Source organism: Coptis chinensis, chromosome 2 (assembly GCF_015680905.1).
Source record: "Coptis chinensis isolate HL-2020 chromosome 2, ASM1568090v1, whole genome shotgun sequence".
NCBI classification, from domain to species: domain Eukaryota; kingdom Viridiplantae; phylum Streptophyta; class Magnoliopsida; order Ranunculales; family Ranunculaceae; genus Coptis; species Coptis chinensis.
The window spans coordinates 56,787,676-56,802,133 of NC_141457.1; the positions used below are offsets into that span (position 1 = coordinate 56,787,676).

At 39.3% G+C, this 14,458-nt stretch overlaps 2 protein-coding genes across 2 annotated transcripts; one reads left to right on the plus strand and one right to left on the minus strand.

Moving 5' to 3' along the window:
• The first annotated feature begins 3,461 nt into the window (after positions 1 to 3,461).
• On the plus strand, positions 3,462 to 9,996 carry LOC147516761 (Peptide chain release factor 2). The gene is made up of 7 exons (XM_086589220.1): positions 3,462 to 3,941; positions 4,023 to 4,235; positions 7,926 to 8,027; positions 8,247 to 8,384; positions 8,948 to 9,252; positions 9,388 to 9,541; positions 9,636 to 9,996. The coding sequence occupies exons 1-7, from the start codon at positions 3,549 to 3,551 to the stop codon at positions 9,768 to 9,770; spliced, it is 1,440 nt and encodes a 479-aa protein (XP_086445346.1). The 5' UTR covers positions 3,462 to 3,548; the 3' UTR covers positions 9,771 to 9,996.
• A 3,075-nt stretch (positions 9,997 to 13,071) lies between these two features.
• On the minus strand, positions 13,072 to 14,202 carry LOC147516762 (uncharacterized). Its single transcript, XM_086593367.1, has one exon. It carries the CDS (start codon positions 14,200 to 14,202, stop codon positions 13,072 to 13,074), a length of 1,131 nt encoding a protein of 376 aa, XP_086449493.1.
• Between the last annotated feature and the right edge of the window lie 256 nt (positions 14,203 to 14,458).

Genomic DNA, 14,458 nt, shown 5'->3' on the forward strand with positions numbered 1-14,458 from the left:
TTTTTGGTCATAAAGAATTATTTGCATATATGTGCATGTCTGTGGAAAAGTCCTATGCAAAATATGTTTTATTAATTTGGTTTAATATTTTTTTTGTAGGAAATAAAGATGTTGGTCAAAGCCCAATCAAAGCTCGAGCCCATGAGCCAAAGATGATTATTTAAATAATCAATAAGTGGGAGCAAAATTCGAAATTCCCAACCTTTTCGCAAATTCGAAAACTATTTATTCTTCCATCTCTGATATCCTCTTTCATCTCTATTATTGGAGCAGAATTTGAGATTAAAGACCTTGGATCTCTCTCATACTTCTTAGGTATTGAGATCACCTCTACTACCACTGGTCTTCATCTGTCACAGACCAAGTACATTGTTTATCTACTTCGGTGTTACTCTATGATGGAATGTAAACCTTGTGGCACCCCAGTGTGTGCCAAGTCTCAGCTCTCTACCTCGAGTGGAGACCCCTTACTTGATGCAACTGAGAATCGTCAGGTTGTTGGCTCTCTTCAGTATTTGGCTTTCACTCGCCCTGACATTGCATATGCAATTCATCACGTTGCCTAGTTTATGAGTGCTCCACAGACTCTACATTTGATTATGGCCAAATGTATTCTCTGGTACCTTAAAGGTTCTTTAGAGTGTGGCTTACTGATTCGTCATTCTCCTACTCCCCTCGAAATTCGGGCTTATTCTGATGCGGACTGGGCAGGGGTGTCCGGATTCTCGCCGCTCTACCACTAGTTTTTGTGTCCTCTTGGGTTCCACCCTGGTTTCCTGGACTGCCAAGAAGCAACCTACTATTTCACGTTCCAGTGCTAAGGCTGAGTATCGATCTCTTGCTCATGTGTGTGCTAAAACTATTTGGGTCTCTCATCTGTTGTGAGAGCTCCAACTGTTGGTTCTAGGCCCTATCACCCTTTTCTGTGACAACATAAGCACTACTTACATGGCTGCCAACCCAGTGTTTCATGCCCGGACTAAACACATTGAGTTGGACTATCACTTCATTTGAGAGCGTCTTATTGTTGGGACTCACCAAGTTTAATTTGTTCCCTCCCCTGATCAGCTAGTTGATATTTTCACCAAAGGGCTACACAAGCCTCGTTTTCAACTTTTGCGGTCCATCCTCTTCTCTCTAGGACAGTCGAGTTTGCGAGGGAGTGTTAAGGATACACACATGACATAGCTCATGTGTTTACTTTTATGTAATATTTGCTATATATTCTTTGTTATTTATTTCCTTTATACATAGCTTGTATATCAAGATTCTTTATGTATAAGTATTACCTCCAAAAGAGAAGAATACATTCAATTATTTTCTTCATCTTCTTCTTTCCCCATTCCTCAAAATTTGATTTCAATTTTTTTTTCTTCATCCTCATTAGGTTGGTATTCATCCCGCCATTACTTTGGCATGGTTGATTCAAATCAAAAGTTGATACTTGCATGTTTATTAGTGAGAGAAATGTTACTAAAGAAGAGGTTATTGGAGAATTGAAGAAATCAAGATCATCTTTTTCTTTTTCTTTTTATAGAAGAAGATCGAAGAACGTGTTCTTGTTCTTTTTCAGTTACAAGTGAAAAACTTAGAGTATCTAAGGTTTACTATTTGGTCATTAATATATTCTAATTTTAAATGAATTGTTTTGTCTTAGGTACGCCTAATAAAAAAAAAATAGGAACATAAATGTGTCTAAAATAATTTTATTTATTTTTTTTAAAGTTGGAGTATGGGAGTACGTGTTTTTGTGGGTGTGCCCAAGATCTTGATCACTGATCACCCTTCACTCTTCACTTAATTTCCTAATTTATATATAGAAAAGGTGAAGATTAACCTGGTAGTTGAATATAGAAAAGGGGACAAAACTGAAAAGGACAAAATTCCAAAATAACGAACCAAAAAACCCACCCACATTTCAAAAACACTCTTAAGGACAATAGTTGACTTTTGTTCGAAAAAAACAATACTACCCTGGTATACATAGATGTTAGTGCATACCAAGCATTACAAAGAAAATGGTATGCACAAAGTGTCAGTGCATACCACCTCTTGGTATGTGAAGTATGCATAGATGTCTATGCATACCAAACATCACAAATAAAATGGCATGTATAAGTGTCAGTGCATACCACCTCTTGGTATGCGAGGTATGCACAGCCGTCAGTGCATACCAAACATCACAAAGAAAATGACATGCACAAGTGTCAGTGCATACCACCTCTTGGTATACAAGGTATGCACAGACGTCTATGCATACGAAACATCACAAAGAAAATGGTATGTACAAGTGTCAGTGCATACCACCTCTTGGTATGCGAAGTATGCACAGACGTCAGTGCATACCAAACATAGAATGGTAAAATTGGAAAGAGTAAAAAATAAAAAAGTCAAGTCTGTCCTTATTAATAACTAGTATATAGCCCGTGCCCACGACACTATTTCAAATTAGGCCCAAAAGAACCCCAGCCCACAAAGCAGCCATTGTTGACCAATTCAACAATGGCTGCTTTGTCATAACTGCACATACCCTATAAGACTTTGGATCTGCCATGTCATAACTTGTGAGAATATTTATAGCCGTCGGATAGGGCCCTGTGGTCCCCACACCAAGCATTTTTAATATATAACCCGTGGCCACGACACTGTTTCAAATTAGGCCTAAAAGAACCCCAACCAACCAAATGATAAAAGCAAAACAGCTCATTGTTGACCAAATCAACAATGATCCAGTACTCTTTCAAATTAACATTGTAAACTGCATATATCCTATAAGACTTTGGATCTGCCATGTCACAACTTGTGAAATATAATGGTAGCAGTTGAATGGGACCATACGAGCCCCACACTAAGCATTTTTATTAGATAGAGATTAAAATGTGAAATCTGGTTTTTCTAGTAGTTAAAAACCAAAATATGTATTTATAAATGCTTTCAAAACCCAGCTGTCCGTCCTACACTATTATTAAAATTGGAAAGTGGGCCGTTTGTTTTGTTTATTGTATAGAAACTAGTGTATGCCCGTGCCATACGACACTATTTCTAAAAACCCATTTGATTTGATTATAAATCCAACAAACTCGACCCAATCTAAATTCCAGCCTAAGCAAATTAGACTTTAGTAATGATCTACTACTATACTCTTGTTGCCTCTTAATAACCTGTCCACACCTCACCATTCTTTAGATCAGCCAAGTCATAATTTAGATCCAATGGTGTTTTAGGTGGGGTGGATTTTATTATATAGAACTAGCGAACAGCACCTGACGTGAGCAAAAAATATTTAGAATATATGGAGTCTACAGTTGGAGAGAGAAAAAAAATACAAGTTTTCTCTCTTTTTATATTTTTTAATTATTTTATTCTAATAGGATCCACAGAAGAGATAAAAAAAACAAAAAATGACAAAAAAAAAAAATAATAATAATAATAATGTGTGGACAAATATAGTAACATACCCTCGTATTATCGAAAAAAATAATAATAATAATACCCCTCATCTTAAACCCCCGCGAGGTTTAACAAAACCAGAAAAAAGAGAACCCCAAATGAAAATGGGATCACTCCTACTCAAAAGATCTTCTCTTCAATCGTTATTTCATTCCCTACACCCCAAAACCACACTTCCCCATGTCCCACAAGCAAATTCAGACCCTATACTCACTTGTTGTATCAAAAACTTGCTAAAGAAGAATAATTTATGTTCAGAAACTCAAAATTATAAAAGCCCAAGTTTGTTTTGCAACTCTTTAATACTTCCTTCAAGTGGTATTCGACATTTTAGTTCTCAGGTTGTTGTTGAACCTCAAACTTCTGATGGACTTACAGTTGATGACATTGTCGCTAGTCGATGGACAATACTTGATGAAAGTGATAGTGATTGGAAAAATCATGCTGCTTCCATTGCTCAATCTATTCATTTAATAAAAAAGAGGTTACAGGTAATTCTTGTATTGTATTGTAATTGAGCTAAAATGTGAAAAGTACGTCTTGATTTTCGGCTTATTTTTTTGTGGTATTAGTGGAAGAAGTTGGTAGTTAGATTGGAGATGTTGTCATTGGAGTTGAACAAGCCTAACCTTTGGGATGATCCAGTTCATGCGGGGAAGATTAGTCGTGAGCATGGATTGCTAATGGGGAAGATGAAAGAGGTCAATGGGTATGAGCGTGAATTGCTTGAACACATTGATATGTTGAAACTTGCTAGGGAGGAGAATGATAAAGAGTTGGAATCGGTGCGCTTTCGCTTTGTTTTCCTTCTAGGCATGTATTTTCATCTGCGTGTCATTTATGTTTATTAGTGTTTCCTCTCATGTTATATTCTGATCAAGTGATTTTGTGTGCAACGATTTTGAACCTTTTACTTGTTGACATGTAGCATTTGTTGGAAATAATGATTAGCATTTAGTAATATGCAGATGTGATTGTTGTGAATATAATTTATATAACTATTTTTATTCCTATGTAATGTTGACACTTTATATTGTAAAACGAATCCGCATTGGCCTCTAGAATACCCCGACACATTGAGACTTCTCAGACATGTGGACATACCGATGAAGGCGTAACTTACGGTTAGATTTTTAACTCTAGAAGAAGAAGAAAAACAACAGGAAGAAGAAAAACAACGTGTGAGAAATTAAAAGTGATGTGAAAATCTTATTATCTTTGTCTAGTGGAATTTATGAGATGAGCGAAGGAAAGCCGGAGAAAAATAATAATTATGGGTTAATATAGAGATAGCTATAGTATGTTGTTCATCAAAACAAAATAGTAGGGGATGAGGGTCTTAGAATGGTTTAATAAGAGTTGGGCTCAGCTAGTCGGAACATAGAGTATTAACAAATTCATTTATTTGTTTCCAAGCGGGGGCGGAAGGCAATACCATGGGGCTATGGGCTAACAACACATGTCGGGTTTTTTGCAGCTCTTTTGTCCATGTTTACATTTACAGTAAAACATATACATGTGATGTGCTATTTAAAATTATAAAATACGTGACATGGTAATACTAAATTCTAATTGATTATAGCAAGGGCTGACGATGTATATAACACAGTTTTCTATAACAGAGAAGAAGTGATTTGGACAAAGCTCCAAAAACAAGATTTAACGTTACCAAATCAAATTCAAATCCCTAAGTTTGAAAAATGAGAGCACAAACATGTTTAACAAAAAATTGAAAACAAAAAATTGTAGTATTCAAAGATGTCTTTGCATTCTGTGCATATAGATGTCTATAACATGCAAAGACGTTTTTGCATATATGCAAAAAGTCTTTGCATACGTAGGTGTACTTATCAAGCTGGAGATTAATACGCATACATCTATCAAACTATCAATGTCACTTAGATTTATTATTTTATTTGCATAAATAGAAAAGCAGGCCAGGGAGGCTTGCAAGAGGAAAGCTGTCAATCAGCCAAATTCGTAAAGATCCATTACTTCTCGTGATTGTTAATAGTCCAGACCAAGTAAAACTATTCTCCCCCTTCTTTTATTGGCATAAGGGGAGACAGATAGAGGGACGTCCAACTGATGGGAAAAGGATTGAGAAATTAACCTTTAAAGGTGTTCTTTCTCACCTTTTGAAACTTTAGAAAAGTGATCTAGAAAAAGAAGCACTATGATGGTTGGAATATGCTATTCATCTCGGGTAACCAGAATTTATGAATTGTGGTCTTCTGAGTAAGTGGTTGTGGAGATTCGGAACTGAGTGTGAGAGGCTGTGGAGGAGAATTATTGTCTCCAGGCATGGTTTGAATCTTTTTGGGTGGGAAAGCCGTGACGTGTCAATCCCTATGGGTGTGGAGTGTGGAAGGGGATTACAAAAGAAAAGTGGAGGACTATAGGAAGAACATTTCCTATAAAGTTAACAAAGGGGATAGGGTGAGATTTTGGGAGGATGTTTGGAATGGGGATAGAGCTTTCTGTAGAGATTTTGGGAATTTCTATGCCATGTTAGACAGGAAGAATCAACCGATCAAGGATTTTATTATTATGGTTGATCTCAAGCAAACTTTCAGTGACTGGGAGATTGGTGATTTGGCCACCTTGATGGCGAGATTAGGGTTTCCGCCTACCTTCACTCTTGAAGATGATCAGCAGGTTTGGGCCCATGATGCCAAAGGTATTTTTACTGTTAGTTCTTGGTATTCAGCTCTCCTTACCTCACCCAACCAACCTCCTATCATATTCTCTCTTAATTATCCTTGGAGTTTTATTTGGATTGCTAAAACTCCATCCTGGGTTTCTTTCTTCTCTCGGTGTTCAGTTTTAGCCATTCACAAACCTTTGGAAGAGGAAAATGATTATTGTTAATTTTTGCCCTTCATGCTATGCTTCCGGAGAATCCATTGCTCACATACTTATCCATTTATCCTCCGTCCATTTTCTTATGCCATTTGGAACTATTTTCTTCAGTCTGCCTCAATCACTTGGGTGTGTCCTCGGTCTGTTCGTGATCTTTTGATGACATGGAGAGTGTATGCTCCCCCACACGTACTAAGAGGAAATTGTGGAGCATCATTGCCTTCACGATACTATGGGTCATATTGGTGGAAAGGAACCGGAGACACTTCGAGAATAGAAGCCTTGACACTGCACATTTGATTCTTAACATACCGTCTTTGTGTTTAAGTATGCAGAGTACAGATTTTCACTGCTAGAACTGAATCAGAAGAGATCTATACTCTAGCAATACTGGGCTCCAAATACCCAGCAATGCCTGCTTCATTGGCCAAGACTTCTGATGTAGAGCTGACTTTTTTCTTGCTGCCACCTGTGTATGCAAATACTACTTTACCCTCATGGTCTCTGGCTACTCCTCCAAATCCACCTCTAGTGTTACTTAGTGAGCCATCAGTGTTCAGCTTTGGAACTCCAGTTTGAGGTTTCTTCCATTGGCATAGGAGTGTTTGCTTGCTTATGAAATTTGCATAAACACCTAAGTTCTGCTGTAACACTCTGACACGTATGTTATCGTAGTAGTGTGTACCTCTTTCATGATTCACTGCATATATCTCTTCATGTCTTCAATGACCTTAGCCATGACCTGCTTGTGATCTACATTTCCCCTGAAATTTTCTTGTATTTTTCTCAGACCAAACAGCGTGAACCACAGCACAGACATATGCTCTTCTTATCTCATCTTTAGTGGAGCTACTCATGCAGTCCTGTAGGATTTTCATCCTTACTTGAAAAGAGCTGAGAACTACAGTCCCTAGTCTTAACTTGTATTTAACACCTTGCCACACTGTCTTTGTGTTTATGCAGCCGAAATACAAGTGTGCAGAGTCCTCTCTACTCCCTACGTTATCCCCAACAACTACATTTTGGCGTGATTCAGTAACCCCTTGCTCATCAGTCTTTCTTGAGTGGACATCCAACGTGCAAACAGTTGCACTCAGCTAGTCAGACCATAGAGTGTTAACACTGCCGTGTATTGGAGTGTAAGTGCTTTCAAGGTGCCGTGTTGAACACTTCGTACCTGCGTCCATGTCCTTAGGTTTATTTACATAATGAAAAATAGTAAGCCAGCGAGACCTGCTGGAGGAAAGCTAGCAATATCCGTCGTAAAATCGTAAAATCCATTGCTTTTGGTGATTGTTATCGGTCCAGCCCAAGTAAAACTAATCTACCCGCCTTCTACCATAATTCCCATAGTCAAAGACCAGGAGTCATGTCTGGAGAAGATATCATGTATTTGATGGGATCCAATCTAATGATGGTCATGTTTAAGCATGGAACATTATGTACGAGAGACTATCAACCATGTTATTGGCCCAAGTGTTTATTCATTCTTTTCTTTTGGTCATCATGCTTCAGTAGTCTTTTGATACAAAATAGATTCTATAGAAGTGGATACAAATTGTATCTTAGTTTTACAGGCTTGATTGAGTTTGTACTTCTTTCACTCCTTGCAGGAATCAATGAATGCTTTGCTTAAAATGCGAAGTGCTTCCAAGGAGAAAGAGCTTGAAGCATTGTTAGCTGGGGAGCAGGATTCTTGCTCTTGCTTTATAGAGGTGACTCCATCCAACCAATCTCATCTTCTATGCATATACGAGGCTGATGCTTTGCCTTGTTTTTTCATCTTGCTTAATTATTTGAGTTAAGTTGTACACTTGTGCAATAGGTGCAGTCTCTAGAAGAGGAACAGTGCTTGGGGCCTTCCATGTCCTGATAGACTCTAATATGACATGAATTTATCAACTAAGATCTTGGTGCATTAATCCGTGATGCAGGTTCAAGCAGGAGCTGGGGGTACCGAAAGCATGGATTGGGCTGCAATGGTCATGCAAATGTATAAGATGTGGGCTCAACGCCGTGGATATGGAGTTACTGTGGTCGATGAAATGGCTGGTGATACTGCGGGGATCAAGGTTCTTTTCTAACCTTCACCTATCTTTGCTTTTGTTTATTTTCTAGCATGTACAGAATTATTACTGCTCTCCATGATCAGTGAAATGAAAAAATCTATTGAGTTAATTTACGTAAGATAATAATGAAGATAGAAGTTTAAATCTGAATATCCTGTAAAAGTAATGTGATCTTTATTAACTACTCTATCAAACACGTCAGACTAATCCAATGGCTTCTCTTTTAAGATAGCCCAAAACAATTTTTAGTTTGAAGTGAATATTTCGAGAGAGATATCCGGAAGAAGTTACTCACTCACTCTTCTCTCTGCTGGAATACATAGGCATTGACCATGACTTTGACATTAACCTGTGATGGGCTTCTTGTCTCTCAGGCGAGATGGACTGGCTTTGTTTCTTCCTCTATTGTTATCTGCTCCTAACTTTTGCATACCTTCATATAGTATTGAAATTCTCTGTTTGAGTTGTATTAATACCATCTTACTGTCATTTAATGATCATTACCTATGGGATTCCTAAGTAAATCACATCGCTACGCACTGAAAATAAATTTATGTGGTTATCAGCGTGCAACAATCAAAATAGATGGGGAATATGCGTTTGGCTATGCAAAAGCGGAAGTAGGAGTCCACAGATTGGTTCGGATTTCGCCTTTTGACAGTGCAAAGCGCCGGCATACTTCATTTGCTGCTGTAGCTGTAACTCCAATCCTGGGAGATGCATCTTCGAGGTTTAAAATTAATGAATCTGATCTCCAAATTGAGCGATTTCGTTCTGGAGGACCTGGTGGTCAGCATGCTAACACAACTGAGAGTGCAGTGAGGATAGTTCATATCCCAACAGGAGTAACTGCTACTTGCCAAAATGAAAGGTAACTCATAGACCATCACTTCCCTCTCTTAATGCTAGACAGCTCATATATTCCCTTTGCTGATAGCCTACCATTCAGTCTGCAGACATTACAAGGTATTTTGTAGCTGAAAATTTTAATTTTTTCGCAAAACAGGTCTCAACATCGAAACAAGGCAATGGCGATGTCTGTACTTCAATCCCGATTAGACCAGCTTGAGATTGCCCGTCAGGCCCAACTCAATGCACAACATACAGAGTCCCTCACTGAAATCAGTTGGGGCAACCAGATAAGAACTTATGTCCTCCATGTATGCACTTTGACAGCCTCCATATATTTCTTTGCTTTCATAAGTGTCTTAAAACTCACAATCTCTCCCGGCTTTCACTCTTTCCCCTGTACAGCCTTATCGCATGGTGAAGGATCTGCGAACAAATTATGAAGTTTCTGATCCTGATTCTGTTCTGGAGGGTGACATTGATGACTTCATTATGAGCTTTTTATCTGCTTCCATCGATAAGGAAGAGGGTAACTTGTGAAGTAATGGAGTGGACATCCATATTTGATGCCATTTGGACTAAATTCCCACATGCAAGCTGACAGGAACAGAAGCTATACGACCTCATATCTGGATTTGTTGGACAACCAGTAGCCATAGCTATAGTCTTTGTGAAATGGGTATTAGTGCGGTTAACTCATGAAAAAAGATACATTGTCTCCTTTGTATTTAATTTATGTTAAATAAAAATGTATAATTCTTTTCTCTTTTGGTTCTAAGAGTTTTTTTTTTTTTTTTCGCTAATACCATATATATTACTTATCCATCAAACCAGAACAGGGGTTGAGTTGTCTTTCAAAATACACAGAGGAAGTTGGTCCATTTGCTGCTTATGGACAGCCCATTGTGCAAGCAAATGTGCCTCTCCATTAGATCTCCTAGAGATCCACTGAAACTTGCAGAAAACAAAATTAGAGGTTAACTGAACTACAAAATCTCTCAAGCTCTCAAACTTCCAAGAACAAGACTGGCTATTAAGAGCCTTAGTGACTTCTAAACAGTCCCCTTCGATGTACACAGCAGTCCACCCATGAAGCTTTGCCAGTCCTAGTGCCACTTCAGCAGCCACCATCTCAGCTTCCTCTGCAGACTGTGCTCGAAATCTCCTAATACCTGCCCCTACTACCTTGCCTTCTGCATCCCAAGCTATGGTTCCAGCAGCTGCTTCACCTGTCAAACCCTGAAAAGCAGCATCATATCTTATATTAATGCACTCATTAGGTATAATAGGGAACAAAGAATCGAACTCAGAAAAATTATGAGTTAAGTAGTTTTCAGAAGGGAAAGAGGTCTCATTCTGCATTCTGGTAGGAGTAAAGCCCTTGTAGCAGTTGCATGCCTCCACCTCACTCCTTCTGAGAAGTCTTTCTCTATTAGGGAGCCTTTGTTCGAATTTGGCTTCATTCCTAGTTTTCCAGATGTTGTATAGGATGTAACAAGCTTGGATTCCTGCCTAAGCTATGTGTTGGTTCTTATTGTTGCGCCAACTTATGAACTTGGAGATCCAATCTTTAGTGTTGTTCCTGCCCCGAATCTCCATTCTTAAGCCCAAGCTTGAAGTGAACCACAGTTTTCTGGTCCAATCACATTCAAAAAACAGATGATTTTCTGCCTCCAAACTGGTATTGCAGAGGGGGCAAGAAAAATCCCCCTCCATCTTCCAAGAAGCCAACCTATCTCCCATAGGTAAAGCATTCATATAGGCTTTCCATAAAAACATCTGAATGTTGGCTGGTAGTTTGGTTTTCCAAAGGAGCTTAACTGTTTGAGTATTAAGACTAGAGCTCTGTCCTTCACCACTATCTTTGGCTAGGTACTTGTATACAGATTTCACAGTCAGTCTCCCAGCCTTTTCTCCACTCCATTTCAGCCTATCCTTTCCCAGACCCTGAGGTCTAATTAAAATGTCTTTGATTCTTGCCACAAGGAAAGGCTGAAAAAAGCTATGAAGCTTGGTCTCATCCCATCTAGTTCTATCTTCCAGAAAAAGGTCAGCCACATGAAGGCCTTCTAGTCTGGGGTCCTCCACCCCTAACTCTCTCAGAGTCTGGGGTTTTCCATTGCAGATCACCCAAGGGTCATCTAAAAGAGAGATATTGTTGCCACTGTGAATACCCCAGACTAGCCCTCCACTTATGAGATTGAAAGTATTATGGATTCCTTTCCAAAAGTAAGAGGCAGACCTAGGAGGTTTCCATACATCCCCTATCCAGTTTTTACTATAGATACTAGCAAGAGTTTTTGTCCAAACTGACTCAGTATCTGTAGCAGCTTTCCAAGGGAGCTTGGCTAGCATTGCTACATTTATATCCCTCATCTTTCTAAACCCCAACCCTCCTTCAGGCTTGGGTTTACATAACTTGTCCCACCCAATGGTATAAACACTGTTTGAATTTTCAGCACCATGCCAGAAAAACTCTCTGCATGCTTTATCTATCTTGTTGCAAGTAGACATGGGAAGCATATAGGTAGACATAGCATAGAGAGGAGTGGCTTGTACCACAGATTGGATCAGGGTAGCCCTTCCAGCCTGTGAAAGGACTTTAGCCTTCCAACCTTTTATTTTCTTATGGATCTTATCTACTAAAAAATCAAAATCCTCAGCCTTTTTTTTTGATAGCATGATGGGTATACCCAGGTATTTGTCCTTAGGATCAAAAAGCCTCATTTTCCAAAACTTCTTCAGCTTTATTTTATTTCTAAACTTGATGTTTTTGCTGAAAAAAATGCTAGACTTGTCAAAGTTTATTAGCTGACCAGAAGCAGCACAATAGGCTTGGAGGATATCTTTAAGATGCCCCCCATCCCCAAGATTTCCTCGGTAAAAGCGGGGATCAAGTCATCTCAGATCTGAAGATGATGAGATGGGGAGGAGAAGCCCTCCGGATCTTAATCCCATGGACTTTCTCCTCAAATTTCGGCTTTTGCAATCATCCTAGAAAGGGCCTCAGACATGATGATAAAGAGATATGGTGATAGGGGATCCCCCTGTCTGAGTCCCCTTTCAGGGAGTATCTTATTCAGAGGAGTCCCATTAAGAAGCACTTGAAAAGAAACAGTGGATATGCATTGTTTTATAAGATTCCTCCACTTCTGACTAAAACCCAGTCTATCAAAGATGGAGTCCACCAGTGACCACTCCACTCTATCATAGGCTTTTGCCATATCCATCTTCAAAGCTATCCAGCCATGTTTTTTATCTCTCATGTTTTTCATATGATGGAAGAGTTCACAAGCTAAACCAGTGTTATCTCCTATATTTCTACCTTTGATGAAAGCCCCTTGGAAGGGAGAGATAATTTTATTTAGATGTTGCTTGAGCCTATTGGCAAGGATTTTAGATATCACTTTGTAACAAAAATTACAGAGACTTATAGGCCTAAATTGTGCCACAGCCTCTGGGTTATTTATCTTAGGGATGAGAGCAATATAAGTTTCATTAATAACAGGGTTCAGCTCCCCTTTATGGAAGAAGTCCTTCACAAAAGCCACAATACTATTTCCCACAATCTCCCAAGTATTCTGGTAAAAGCACCCTTGGAAACCATCTGGCCCAGGGGCCTTCAGGCTGCCCATCTTATTTACAACTCTCCTAATATCTTCAGAAGATGGGATGGCAGTAAGCATCTCATTTTCCCTTTCCGTAATACAAGGAGTGAACAGATTGAGAATACTATCATTTTGATGGGGTTGGTCTGATTTGAAAAGAGCTTGGAAGTAAGAGTTAATGTTTTGCCCCACTTCAGCTCTTCCTTCCTCCAGCCCCCACCCCTCTTTAGCCTCTAAATGCTGTTTTTCCTTCTTCTGAAAATGGTGGAAAGATGGAAAAACTTCGTATTTTTTCCCCCATCCCTCAACCAGTGAATAGTTGATTTCTGTTTCCAGAAACTTTCCTCCTTAACCAACCATTCAAGCAGCTCTGATTTAAGGCCTTTTGCTCTCTCATAGTTGGCTAGGGAGAAAGGTTTTGTTAGGACCTCTTCCAACTCCTTGTTCACTTTTTTCAGATTTGTAAAGATGTTACCAAACACCTTCTTATTCCATATAGTCAGATGTTGTTTTGTCAACTTATGTTTTAGGATCACATTAATGTCAGGCATATCATGATAAATAGAATTCCAGGCAGTTTCAATAACAGGCATGCAAGCATTATCAGTAAACCACATATTGTAAAAACGAAAGGGTTTTTCATGTGTGGTTCTATTTACCTCCTTTTCTCTAAGATTTATCATAATAGACAGATGATCTGAGCTAGCATTAACCTCATTATGCACATGCATGTTAGGAAAAAGGACTACCCAGTCATCAGTAGCCAGAGCTCTATCAAGTCTCTCTAGGATATGGCTGTTGGGGGCTCTGTTATTGCTCCAAGTATACATAGGTCCTTTAAATCCTAGGTCAATCAGACCAAGGTCATTTATCAACCCATTGAACTCTACCATACTATTATTAAACATGCTTCTTCCCCCTATTTTTTCGTTTAGCGAGGTAATGGCATTGAAGTCCCCAAACAGACACCAAGGACCTGGGATCAGGGTTGCCACATCCCTAAGCTCAGCCCATACTCGATGTCTGTTGCATGCAACAGGTTCCCCATATACAAAAGGGAAAAACCAGGGTTTAGTACAAAAAAAATTAGTTAGTTTACCTGTTACGTGATTCCTAGTAGCTCCCAAAATTTCCAGGTCCACCCCTTCTTTCCATAAGACTGCAAGCCCCCCACTTCGACCAACTGCTGGAACACAAAAACAGCCCCTATACTTGACCATTCTACTAATACCTTTCATCTTATCTACACCAACTTTTGTTTCAGACAGACATATGATATCAGGTTCAAACTTCCCTATTAAGTCCTTTAGATTCTGAATTGCCGCGGAGGAACCTATTCCACGGCAATTCCAGGCTTGTATCATGGCTGGTGAGGCCGCTGTTTTGGGACAGCTGCCGCGAACCCTGGAGGAGAGGACAGACCCCCACTGTTTTCAGACTTAGCCCTACCACTCCCATATCCACTACCTATGCTACAACTCCCCTCCTTAACCTTTGGCTGCCTTGAACTTTCCCCTTTCTCCCTTTGAGTACTTTTAACAGAGCTCTTGTATACCACTGAGGAATCATCCACCGCTAAAGGCTTTGGCTGTGGATTCATCACCTTCGAGATGCTGTCCT

Bases quoted from the DNA above. Each gene is read 5' to 3' on its own strand.
- LOC147516761 (XM_086589220.1), top strand. From the start codon at position 3,549: ATGAAAATGGGATCACTCCTACTCAAAAGATCTTCTCTTCAATCGTTA. The intron at 3,942-4,022 runs GTAATTCTTGTA...TTGTGGTATTAG, and splicing joins TAATAAAAAAGAGGTTACAG to TGGAAGAAGTTGGTAGTTAG. The intron at 9,253-9,387 runs GTAACTCATAGA...TTCGCAAAACAG, and splicing joins GCTACTTGCCAAAATGAAAG to GTCTCAACATCGAAACAAGG.
- LOC147516762 (XM_086593367.1), bottom strand. From the start codon at position 14,202: ATGATACAAGCCTGGAATTGCCGTGGAATAGGTTCCTCCGCGGCAATT.